Below are 12,906 nucleotides of genomic sequence, written 5' to 3'. Positions count from 1 at the left end.
CAAATAAAAATTTGTTGATGGACTTTGCCTATGTTTTTTTTCGGGTTCATCTTAGAGATTTTGATTCTTCTACCATTCCCACATCTTATTACTAACATGGTTTTTACTGAATTTTTTTGCCTTTTTACGGCCTAACGCAAATAAACCCAAATTACCTTAAAATTCGCAACATTTTTGTGTTTTTAAGCGCTCTAAAACATATTTAAAACTTAATTTTTAAGCAAATACAACAATTATTAACTTAAAACTTGCACAAAATTAAAATAACGACCGTTTTTTAAGTTAAATTTTATAAGAAATCAAACCGTTTCAACTAATTTTTTTTATTTACTATGTTTTATTCGCATTCCTATAATACAGAAACCAACAAACTAATTCTAACCTTAATATATTTCGTAATTACTAACACCATAAAGGTTATTTAAATTTACATATAACTTAACCTACAACCAAAGGTCCGTATAAGCTTGAAAAACCTTTAAAAATAGCTACCTAAACTACATTTCTATTCTTTAGTTACTCACTCACAAATCAACAACATTCTAAAAGTTTAAATATGCAATAAATTCATAAAACGAAGCTCAAAGTAAATGAACACCTGACATTGTTAAACTTGCAGAGATTGCGCCCATTAATGATTAACAATCAACAAGTGTTTATTGTTTGTGACGTCAGAATCTGACGCAAGTTTTAATAAAGTATTTTAATAACGTGTTAAAACTTGCATAAAAATTTGTTTTTTCTACATTTCTTTTAAAACACAAACTGTCACAAAAATTAACTTAATTTAACAAAATATTAATTACTAGAATTTTTTAAATATGTAAAACTAGTACAACTTACTTTAAAACAACCTATATATAGCTAACTGATTTTATTCATTACAAATATGAGTTTAAAAGCTAAATTTTAATCAAAATTATCAAATTTATCATAATACATTAATATTAAACCAAAACTTTTAGATTACATCGACATTTTATCTTTCTATAAATAACTTTTCATGCCTTTTACTAAACAATCTTTTAACTTGATATGATTCTTTCTTAAACTAAAACAACTAAAAAGCAAGAATTCAACAAAACCATTTTTCGTTTTTTCCTAAAGCAAAATAAGCCTTTAATTTGATTTTAACGTAGCCTCCTTAGCTTAACGTTTCTCCGGTCCTTTGACCCGGGTTCGAATCCCAATATCGGCATTTATATTTTAAAATTTTTTATAATATTCATTTTTAATTTTTTTAGAAAATATTTTTATTACAATTTATTGCGATTCACAGTGCAAAAAATAACAAATTGTGACGTCATTGCTTATCATGTGACGTAACAGTACGACTAAACTTAACTTTAATTACAATACTATGATGGCAATATTGCAAACAACTACTCTTCTATGACGTCATTAATGAAGTAGTATGACGTAACTCAGGTCATGAATGGGGATTATTTAAATCACCGAATAATAAAACTTGTTGTTCTTGAACAATATTTTTATCAATACAAGAAGTATCATAAGTTTGTTGTAAGTTGTCTTTCCCTAATTTCTGGTAAAATAAATAAATTTTAATTAAAATTAAAAAAATTTTAAGGTTTCACTAAAATAAAGTAGATTTTAACATTTTTTCTACATATCTTTATCCTCGATTTGGGAAAGTCGAATGCGCGACTTAAACAGAGAGTAACATCAGTTACTCCAACCCAGTCTTAAGTTGCCTGTTTCAGTTTGCGATATTATAGATTATAATTGCCCGATAATTATGCTGCTGATTAAGTGTCGGCTTAGCAGGAGTTTATACCGTTTATACCACCTTACTCAAGGGCGCTACAACATGAGAGCAGTGAGGATTGAGGACTTAATGTGGTAAACCAAGTGTTAGGCTGTGTTTTGACCACTACACTACACCATGCTGCGACCAAGTTTAATTTTCAACTAAATAAAGATTTCTTACTTTCATGAGTTGTAACTGTCGTTGTGCCAGATAATATTCAGTACGTGGTTTTTGTGTCACATCAGGGTTACAACTTGTGTTCTCGCCAACTGGAGATTGTCGATCTAAGTTAAAAGTCTTGTTTAAAATTTTGTTTAAATAAATTTAGTCGTTAGAATAAAATATTTTTTTTAATGAATTAGATTTTTGATTGAGGATAAAGTAATAAAAAACAATTTCTTAATTACCTGATTCTCCGTCAAAATTGCTGCAACTTTTTCCATCAGGTGGTGTTGTGAGTCGACGAACAGTTAACTCATTTCGTTTGTTCTCTAATAAAAACATAAAAGTTTAACTTTGATAACATTGTTGGTAATATACAATAACAATGTAATTTAATAAAATATTATGTTTTAAATTTTGCATTAAAATATAATGTAACTTGGTGAACAATATACATATATGTCTAATTTATAGGATTACAAAAAAAATAAAACTACCATTTGTGGTGCTCGGGTAAATTATCACAGACAAATATTAGTTATGAGTTGCGACCATATTACAACAACTAAAATGCTGACCGTAAAGCGGGTTATTAACTGGTTATAAAAAATATATTTAACATAAAAATGTAAATACCCATCAAATAACAACAATAAACTTACTTTTGCATTGTCTTTTGCATCTAACCACGGCTACAATGCTAACAATGCAAATAATAAGAAGACACGCCCCTATCGCTCCCATTGTTACTGGGTTCTTTACAGTTTGTTTTAACCAATCAGAATTGTTCATAATTGTGATGTCAGTAGTAGTAAATGGTGATGTCATAGACACTGTCTTGTTTTTATCTAAGAATAAGAAAATTGTACAAATTTTAGGCACAATTTTGATGAATTTATCTTTAAAAAATAATAAAGTAACAGTACTGCATTTAAACTAGTAGCAGGCTGTAGTAGTCCGAACATTTGCCTCACTACATGAGGTCGTGGAATCGATCCCCACTGCTCTTATGCTGTAGCACCCTTGAGTAAGGTGCTATAAACGGTATAAACCCCTGCTGAGACAACACTTAAATTTTATCGTGCAATTATAATTTATTTAAATTCCAAACTGTTAAAGGCAACTCGAGACTGGTATAAAGATATATAAAAAAACAGTAGTTTAGAATATTATTAATTATAATTAGCCATCAATTAAACTGCTGATAGGTTGCTAGCTTAGCAGGAGTTTACACCGTCTTAGCATCTTACTCTAGGCTTCTATGACAGGTAAGCAGTGGGAATCAAACCCAGGACCTCATAAAGTGAAACTAAAATTAAAGCCTAATTATTTGTTTACCTTCTATTCCATATTCAATGACAAAACCACAAGATTCAAATGGTTCAACAACATTTATCCTCGTATATTGTATGTTAACAATATTGCTTTGTGACGTCATCAATTGACCCTGTGATGTCATCGAGGTCGTTGTACCATCACCATCAATCAACGTCAAATATTCCCCGTAATTAAGTTGGAAATCAATTAAATGAATTTTAATTATGTTACCAGGTGAAGTGTACAACTTCCAATCCTGAAAAAACATTTATTTTTATTAATTATTGACTAAAACAAATAATAGTATTTTGTATTTTTTATTCTGGGAGGACATTACGACCTAAACATAGAGTAACATAAGTTACTCCGACCCAGTCTCGAGTTGCTTGTGGTAGTTTGAGAGGTTATATAGATTTTAATTGCCCGATAATTATGCTGCTGATAAAGTGTTGGCTTAGCAGGAGTTTATACTGTTTATAACACCTGACCCAAAGGCTCTACAGCATGGAAGCAGTGGGAATCAAACCAAGGACCTCATGTATTTAAGCCATGTGTTTTAACAATTATTCCTTTCACCCTTTTATGGCATGAAAGCAGTGAAAATCAAACTAAAAACCTCAACTAATGATATCTAGTACTACACAAAATACACAAAGTTTAAAAATGTTAAAATAAAAATTACTTACAATTCGTTCTTGATTCCTACATTGCCCAGGAATTGGTGAGGATAAATAGTTGTTTGAATCAATGTGAATATAACACCCACATTTGCAATCAGAGGTTGTAACGTTGCGTTTTATTGTCCCAAATAGAAGAGGACAAAAAGTTTTTGATTCTTTTTTGTTTTCTTGAAATTCGTAAGCATATAAGGAACCTGAAATTAATTTAATGTTTTAAATAAAATATTACTTTAACGTTAAGCAAGAGTTTAGACACCTAGTACTACATAAGATCCTGGGTTCAATCCCCAATGAAATCATGTTATAGTGCCCTTGAGTAAGGCGCTATAAACGTTATAAACTACTGCTGAGCCAGCACTTAATCAGCAGCATCATTATCAGGCAATTATAATCTATAATATCCAAAACTGCCACAGGCAACTCGAGACTTGGTCGGAGTAACTTATGTTACTCTATGTTTAGGTCGTGAAGTTGACCTTCTCACATCAAGGATAAATATAAAATTAAAACATGATCAACTTACCATTTTTATCACATCTCTTCCCTACCCCTCTAGTGGCAGGATTATCACACACTCTAGCTCTCCTAGTGGTCAAATAATTACAATTTCTCGAACATTTCTCCCAACTTGTCCAAGTTGACCAAGCTCCATTTATCCTCAAACCTGAAAAAATATATTAAATATAAAATTTATTTTTTATTTTAAATTACTTGAAAGCCAAACAAACAAAAACTTGACTTGGTAAAAATTAAAACAACAACTTTTTAAATAAAATTAAAACCGATTAAAAATTAATTCCAACCTTTAGTTTGGTTGATGACTCGACAAATTGTTCGAACCACAAAACCTGATGACGTCACATATCGGAAACAAACACTAGGAGAGCTAGTAAGCACTATTGAGCATGGAAATATTACATGATCTATGATGTCACAATTAAAAATTTAATTTTTTAAAAATTTAGATTTTTTACACAAAATATTTTTTTGAGTAATTAAAAAAATAATTAACCTTGTGAGTTTAAAGTAATGTTTTGTATAACATTATAATGTCCATTATTATTCAACAATGCAGCTTGTATGACATCATAAGAAGATGAACATGGAGGGTTTTCTACTTTTACTTTTATACCACTTTCTAAAAGTTAAAATTTAAAAAAATATTAAAAAATAATAAATGTTGTTAATAAAATATATTATATTTTAATAAATGCCATAAAAATAAAATATATATTGTGTTTATTACAGTTAAAAACTAAAACATAAAATATATTAGCTTTATTTAAAAAGTAAATTAAAAAAAAATCAAATTAATAAAGTTTTTCTTTTAAAATGAACAAATTCACCTTTGCAGGACATCAAATTATCCTGAACAGATAACTGATACTCATTACTCCATTTTACATTCATGACATCACTACGAGCTATTATGACATCATTATAAGTTGATAGTTGAGCAATATAAGGTCCTTGTTTAGTGAAAACATGGCATTGAAATATATGAGATGAAGGTGGGAATGGTAAAGTAGTTTGAGTTATAACTTCTAAAAAAAAGTGTCAAAAAATTAAATTTTAGATTAAAATTTTTTGGGATCATTTATAAATTACACTTTGCAGTCTTCTAAAAATTTAAAGACTATAAAAAGATAACATGTGGAAAACATAAATATAACAAGAACAAAATGCATTAATTATTGCAATTATAAAATATTATTAATAACATATGATTAAATATATAAAGTTAGGGTTGAGGTATTTATAGGGTTAGAGGATTTCAAAAATTAAACATTTAGGTATATATATAAAGTAAATAAAATATATATATTTTAAAAAACCTTAAAGTAAATTTGGAGAAGACCTTAAAGTTAATAAATTAAATTAAGGACATATGATGCTAAACATGTTTTTTTTATTTATAAAGAACTTATTAGAAAATATAATTTTTACAATCTTACCTCCAGTTTTATTGTTGATGATTTTCAGATTTGTCTCCAATTGTTTTGAAATGTAAGATTTACAAATATCAGAGAAAGTCTTGATTTCAACCTTTAAAAAATTAAAAACTAAATTCTTAATTTTTTTTTGTAAATATCTTTATCCTCGATGTAGTAAAGTCGAATGCGCAATTTAAACATAGAGTAACATAAGTTACCCTGACCCAGTCTCGAGTTGTCTGTGGCAGTTTGGGATATTATAGATTAGATTTGCTGATCATTACGCTGCTGATTAAGTGTTGGCTCAGCAGGAGTTCATGCCGTTTAAAGCGCCTTACTAAAGAGCGCTACAGCTCAGTAGGAATTGAACTCACGACCTCATGGTGGTGTAGCAAGTGTTCTTACTACTACACCACACTGCCAGTATAATTTTAATATCTTTTTTAAATTGTTTTGTATTAAGAAAATTGTTTTCAATAGCATTTTAAATAAATAAACAAAAATTTAAAAATAATTCTAAAATCAAATCTTTATTTTACAATTAACATTTTTAAAATTCTAATAAGTTTACGTAATAAGAATTTTTTTCACCTGTACATCAGTAGTATATGCTTCCTGATATTTCTTCAATTTTAATTTAATTTTCGGCCATTTTTTAACTTTTATCACTTTACTGATATTTAAATTCTTTTCTGAAATATAAAAGTTTTAAATTCATCATAAAAATAGGTTCAAAATAAATGTTTTACTAAAAACTGTTTTTTAAAATTTTAAACCCATAGAAAACAATTAACTAATTGTCTAATTATTTTTAAAAGTCATTGTTAACTTAGTTGTTAAGTAATAATTATTCCCATTGTTAAACAATTGTAAATTCACTGTTGTTTGATTTATTATTGTTACGTCATAAACTAAACAAATTCAACCCACGTGTTGCTTCGTCGAAAACTCGTAACGGGTAATTCCCCAAACGTGAGAAGTATCCACAATTAAAAACTAAACCGACTTTTTCATCCTAAATAAAGATATCATGCTTATATTAGGTTACATATAATTGTTTTAATTTTTAATCTGTATATGATTATGTAGTTTTAATTTGTATTATAATTCTCGATGTGGAAAAATCGAATGCGCGACTTAAACATAGAGTAACATAAGTTACTTCGACCCAGTCTCGATTTGTCTTTACCAGTTTGGAATATTATAAATTATAATTGCCTAATAATTAAGCTGCTGATTAAGTGCTGGCTCAGCAGGAGTTCATACCGTTTATAGTGCCTTACTCAAGGGCGCTACAGCATGCGATCAGTGGGTGTTAAACCCAAGACCTCATGTAGTGATGACCAGTGCTTTACAAACAACGACAATCAATTACAAATATTAAAATAATTATGGTTCGAAATCTTAGATTTCGAAACATATTGTTATTGTCATTATATTTATTATTATTATGGTTCGAAATCTTAGATTTCGAAACATATTGTTATTGTCATTATATTTATTATTATTATTATTATTATTATTGTTTTTATTCTTATTTGACGAATTTTGAAAGACGATAACTTTTGTTCTTTAAAAGTAAAAGTTCTAAATTTTTAGTATGTTTGTTATTATCCTAACGAATCGCAAACCTCCTATTTACGACATTTAAATGTCACTAATTACTAATTAACATATTTTATTATTAAAATTTAAAGATTAAATTTTCTGAAATTTTAATATGTTGTAGGTATTATTATTTTGTATGTTGCTGTTTAAAATGAAGATTTAACTCTAGCTAAATATCGTTTAATCATTATTTTAGTTTTTTTATAAAATAACGAATCAGTGTGAGTTTAACGCTTGAATAATTTAATAGCGTTCTGGTCGCCGTCAAAAATCGTCCTTTTCGCTGTCAATTGAAGTAAAAAATATTGGTTGAAAATTTAAGTAAAATGTTAAAGGATAAGTCAAAAATGTGTAAAATTTTTTTTTAATTGTTTTGTTATTATTATATTTTAATACTCGTTTAATTACTAAAAAATTAAGATCGGTATTTTGCTTTTAAATTTAGTTTACTTTTCTATTACAATATCAATGAATGCGTGTTCGTTTGTTAAAATTAGGTTTAAATATAAAAAAGTTCATATTTAAATCTATAATTTAATTAATAAACCTACTAAATAAATTATATTCATAAAAAAGAATCAAACGATTTCGAACCATATTTTATTTATCAAATAAATCTAGTTATTATTATTATTGTTTTTATTCTTATTTGACGAATTTTGAAAGACGATAACTTTTGTTCTTTAAAACTAAAAGTTCTGAATTTTTAGTATGTTTGTTATTATCCCAACGAATCGCAAACCTCCTATTAACGACATTTAAATGTCACTAATTACTAATTAATATATTTTATTATTAAAATTTAAAGATTAAATTTTCTGAAATTTTAATATGTTGTAGGTATTATTATTTTGTATGTTGCTGTTTAAAATGAAGATTTAATTCCAAACCTGTTTTTCATTAAGTTGAGCGATAATTTGCCCGGTCAACGGAATAACTTCATTTTGGTAATAAAGCTCAACAATTAATCCTTTGTAAGGTCGGACAACAATCACTGTGACGTCAGAATTGAGGGCGGTAATAATGGACGGAGCAATTAAAGCGACATCCCGCGTCGTCGATGATGACGTCACAAGAAAAACTAAAAATTAAAATTTTATAAAATTGAGTTTTAGGAAAAAAATTAAAATATTTTAATATGAAATTTTTATTTAGCAATTTTTAAAAGTAATGTAATCCTTTAATGGAACGCGTTATCTATTACAAGCCTGTGTAACGTCATAAAGAATATATTAAACTATGACGTCACAAAGAGGTATTTGTAAAAGACTTTCGGTCTACGATCAGCTGATCAATCAAAAACTTTTTTATTGACTTTTTATCGAAATTTAAAAAGTTTTTAATAAAATTTAAAGCTACTGAAAAAGCCAGACTTTACATAAGTTGATAACTATCATTATTTCTTTATATACTCGCTATGTAATTTACCTTGAATAAAGAAAGTGATTGTTGAAATTATATGAAATTTGTTCCCCATTTTTAAAATACTTGCAATTTATTTTGTCTATTGTGCCTAAAAAAACATATTATTAGTGTAATTTAGCAAAACTAGGCAAGAAATGTAAAAAAAATTTCGATTTTGTCTTTAAATTTAACTTAGCTTTTTATAAAACGTAATCTGGTCTTTAAAAAAGCTTAAATCTAAAAATTTAAAAATATAATAAAAAAAGTTCCATTTCACAAGATTAACACACAAGTGTAAAAGTTAAACATTAAACTAATTAATTTCTGATTAATTAAATTAAATCGACATTCTCGTTTGAGTAATATCATTTTAATTAGACTTTAATCAAATAATTAAAAAGTAATTTTAACCTAACCCCTTTACATGTAGGTTTTAAGCTAAATAATATACCATTATCGCGTAACATTATATTATGACGTCATTATGGTAACACTTTGTGTAATTATGACATCATATACTATACTATGCCGCTATCAACTCCCTTTTAAAGTGCTTTAATTTCTAGAAATAGGAGTCTACAGTGTTACAGCATTTATAACATATTTACATACTTAAATAGTGTTTCCATATTTGTATAAGTTATAACATAGCCGAGAATTGTATTTATATTTTAAATATCAAGTTTTAGTTTTTCTTTCGTTTTAAACTTAACTTAATATAACTCAACATTTAATTTTGAAACTAAATTTAAAACAATTTTAAGTTAGACAAGCAAGTTTTATCTATATTACCCTATCTAACTCGTTGTCCCAATATTAGTAAACTTTAACTGTTTGCCCAACGTCGTATTTTAATACACTGCCTCATTTTAATTAGGGGAACGCGTTTTTAAACTTGATATATTTAGAATAAAAGTGCGCTAGTACAAATAATGTTAGTAAACAAAAAAGAATGTAATTCAAAAAGCACTTTGAAACTTAAATTTAATTTTTTAAAAAAGTTTCAGGTAACGTTTACAAAATTAAGTTAGTTTTTTTGTGTAAAACTTTATATAATTAACCCCATATCTCTATACACTATATTTTATTTACACAACATTGTATTTGCATTACATTAAATTGACTCAAATATATTTTAAACAATTATCGCGTAATACTTACTAAATATAACTCATATTTTTCTATCAACCCCATATCTCTATACCCTATACCCTCTTTTTTACACAATATTGTATTTACACTAAACCTGTATACACTTCTTATAACCTTGTGTTTAAATGTTTTAAACCAGACAGTAAATACGAAGATTAACCCTAACACGCTTCGCTAACCTTTTTATTAATTCAAATTTCTAACAATAACCCTTGTTTACGTCATTATTATCGTTTAAAACGTCATAATAACTTTGATTTTAACGATATGTTAACGTTACAGGATTCGATATTTTAACTTTAAAACTAAATGTAAAAATGGTTTTTTGAACTTCAAAGCTTTTATGAGGTCATAAAACACTCTTTATTACCAAACAACGAACTTATCCTTTATGTATTAAGGTTCTACTCTTGGTATAACGACTTCAAAACACAGAATTACCTCCTAAAAATTACATATACGCGCAAAATAAATATGTATTTAGTATCCAATATACCTTACAATGATTTAGATTGTTGAAAACTACACAAAAAATGGTTAAAAAATGTTTTTTTTCTCCCTTTTTGCACTTAACAATCTTTGAATTATTTAAACTTTACTTAAACCGGCACACTTCAGTTACAACTCTTATTTATTTTTCTTTATTTTCTCTCTGATACTTATCACCCTTTCACTGTTGTTACACAACAAAATAAACTTTCTAGAGCATCCTTATTGTTACGTCATCGCCATTTTTATTGTGACGTCACTGTTTGAGGTATGCGCCAGCCGTTGAGCGGAACTAAAAGTTTTTTTTTATGTCGAGTTTTGCAGAATTTAACAACGTCGTAAAAATTTATGTTTTTTTTTGTATTTTAACTTGTTAATAATTAATATTTTTAACTTTATTATAACTACATAAGTTCCCTTTTTTGTATTTTTTTGAAATCTATTTTTAAAAATCATGTTATTATTTAATAAACAAACATAAAAACAGTTTAAAATTTACAAAATAAACGATTTTTCTTTTGATCTAGTTGTTAAATATATTTAAGTTTTTTTCATTGTTGTTGAACAATGGGAACAATGAACTTTACTTGTTTAAATAAACTCAATTGTTTAATGTTAAATATTAGATTCAAGTTGAACAATTGACATTATTTAAATGTTAAAATTAAACTAAATTTTAACGCCTAATGAATAAAAATTTTTTAAATTCTTTTTTTAAACGTGTTTTTTCGGATTTTTTATTTAATTAATCTTTAAATTTATTTATTTTAATATTAAATAAACTTATTTAAAAAAAAGATTAATTAATATTAAATCAACCTATATTCAATATTACTACTATATTCAATAATTCTAATTATTCTTTTTACCAAAATTTAAAACCTTTAATGCCTTATATCTTAACTGATTCAACACTTTATAAGTAAAACTGATTTTCCACTAACACCTTAATTGCCTTAATTTTAGCTGATAATATTCAAGATAAAAATGAATTTAGAAAATGTTTATTAAAATTCTCCTAAAATCTTTGATCCAGACTTCGATAAAAACTTTTTTGATTTTATCGTTCCTACCTCCCAGCATAACAAAACTTTAAACTAACAATTATCTAAAAATATCTGAAAAACAAATTCTACATAAAAACAAAATTATATTTACAAATTATATGTATATATAATTTTAAATTAAAAAAATTAATAAATAAAAATACTATTTTTTTATGTTGTTAAAACTCTTAATTTTAATTAAAATAATCATTTTTTTATTTATTAAATATAAGAATAATAACCTGACAAAAACTTTGTTATATTTAAATTTTAATAAACAAAATTGCAAATTGTAATTCAAATGTAAACTCCCCTTTTAATAAATTATTAAACCTCTGATATTAAATTTCCAAAACTGTTTATTACGTTACTCATACGTCATAAAACCTTGCAAAATGCTAAAATTTAAATTAAAAAATACATTTTTAGTCGAATTTTAATGTCATTTATAATTACAATAATAAAAGTTACTAATAATCAACTAATTTTAACGCTAATTAAGAGTTTAAAATATAGCTTTCTACACTTAAAACTTTAATAAACTTGTGCTAAGTAGAACTTGTAATAAATCCTCAGCACCCTCATAAAACGTTTACAACCTTTCAACAGAGTTTTATATCTTTAAATTTACCGCTCTATCAATAAACCATTAAATTCTGCTGTGCCTATAAAGAAGATATCCAATATCTAATATATTTGCTATATTTAGAAATATATTTATCATATTTAAATATATATACTGACATTTGTAAATATATGCGTGCATTTAAACATAGAAAATCATTAAAAACGCTTAAGTCTACAAGCATTACATAACTATATATTTTTTTAAACTTAATTACACCAAGTTTTTTTTATAAAATAAGGCTCAAGTTTTTACTGTTATAATTTGATTGGCGAATATTCATACGTACATTTGTTAATATACATCAATATTTATAACACACTTGTCCTTTAAACAAAAAACTGATTTAATATAATAAACTAAATTAACACTAAATTCAGATAATTTCTGCTCAAGTTTCTACTAATTTATTTTGCAAAAAAAAACTAAAAAACTAATTTTTAGGCTTTTTACGAGTTTAGAATTTTTATTCTTTTGTTGGTTGAATATATTCTAAACTAAAATAAAATTTTAAAAAGATTTATTTTTGATGCCAAGTTCTTTTTTCCTATTGACTCGGGACTTGTTAATTGTTTACATAATGTTTATCTATGACGTCATAAGTGAACAAACAAGCCGATAATAATATTTGTTTTAGAGTCGAGTTAATCTCAACTTTTAGATCAAATTTCAAAAAAAATAAAATTTTAAAATTGTTTGAAAGATTTTTTACTAAAACAAA

At 26.1% G+C, this 12,906-nt stretch overlaps 1 protein-coding gene across 1 annotated transcript; it reads right to left on the bottom strand.

Moving 5' to 3' along the window:
• Positions 1-1,323: 1,323 nt before the first annotated feature.
• Positions 1,324-8,984, bottom strand: LOC145743214 (uncharacterized). Its single transcript, XM_082561131.1, has 15 exons — positions 8,898-8,984; positions 8,360-8,550; positions 6,792-6,876; positions 6,453-6,553; positions 5,883-5,973; positions 5,274-5,471; positions 4,940-5,065; positions 4,731-4,850; positions 4,451-4,591; positions 3,934-4,121; positions 3,269-3,503; positions 2,593-2,778; positions 2,176-2,259; positions 1,949-2,052; positions 1,324-1,543 (listed from the first exon to the last, which is right to left on the bottom strand). Exons 1-15 carry the CDS (start codon positions 8,944-8,946, stop codon positions 1,430-1,432), a joined length of 2,013 nt encoding a protein of 670 aa, XP_082417257.1. The 5' UTR covers positions 8,947-8,984; the 3' UTR covers positions 1,324-1,429.
• Positions 8,985-12,906: the final 3,922 nt, after the last annotated feature.

Source organism: Corella eumyota, chromosome 2, assembly GCF_963082875.1.
Source record: "Corella eumyota chromosome 2, kaCorEumy4.1, whole genome shotgun sequence".
Taxonomy (NCBI): Eukaryota; Metazoa; Chordata; class Ascidiacea; order Phlebobranchia; family Corellidae; genus Corella; species Corella eumyota.
Note: the sequence above shows the minus strand (reverse complement) of the source record. Positions and strands in the feature narration are given on the sequence as shown.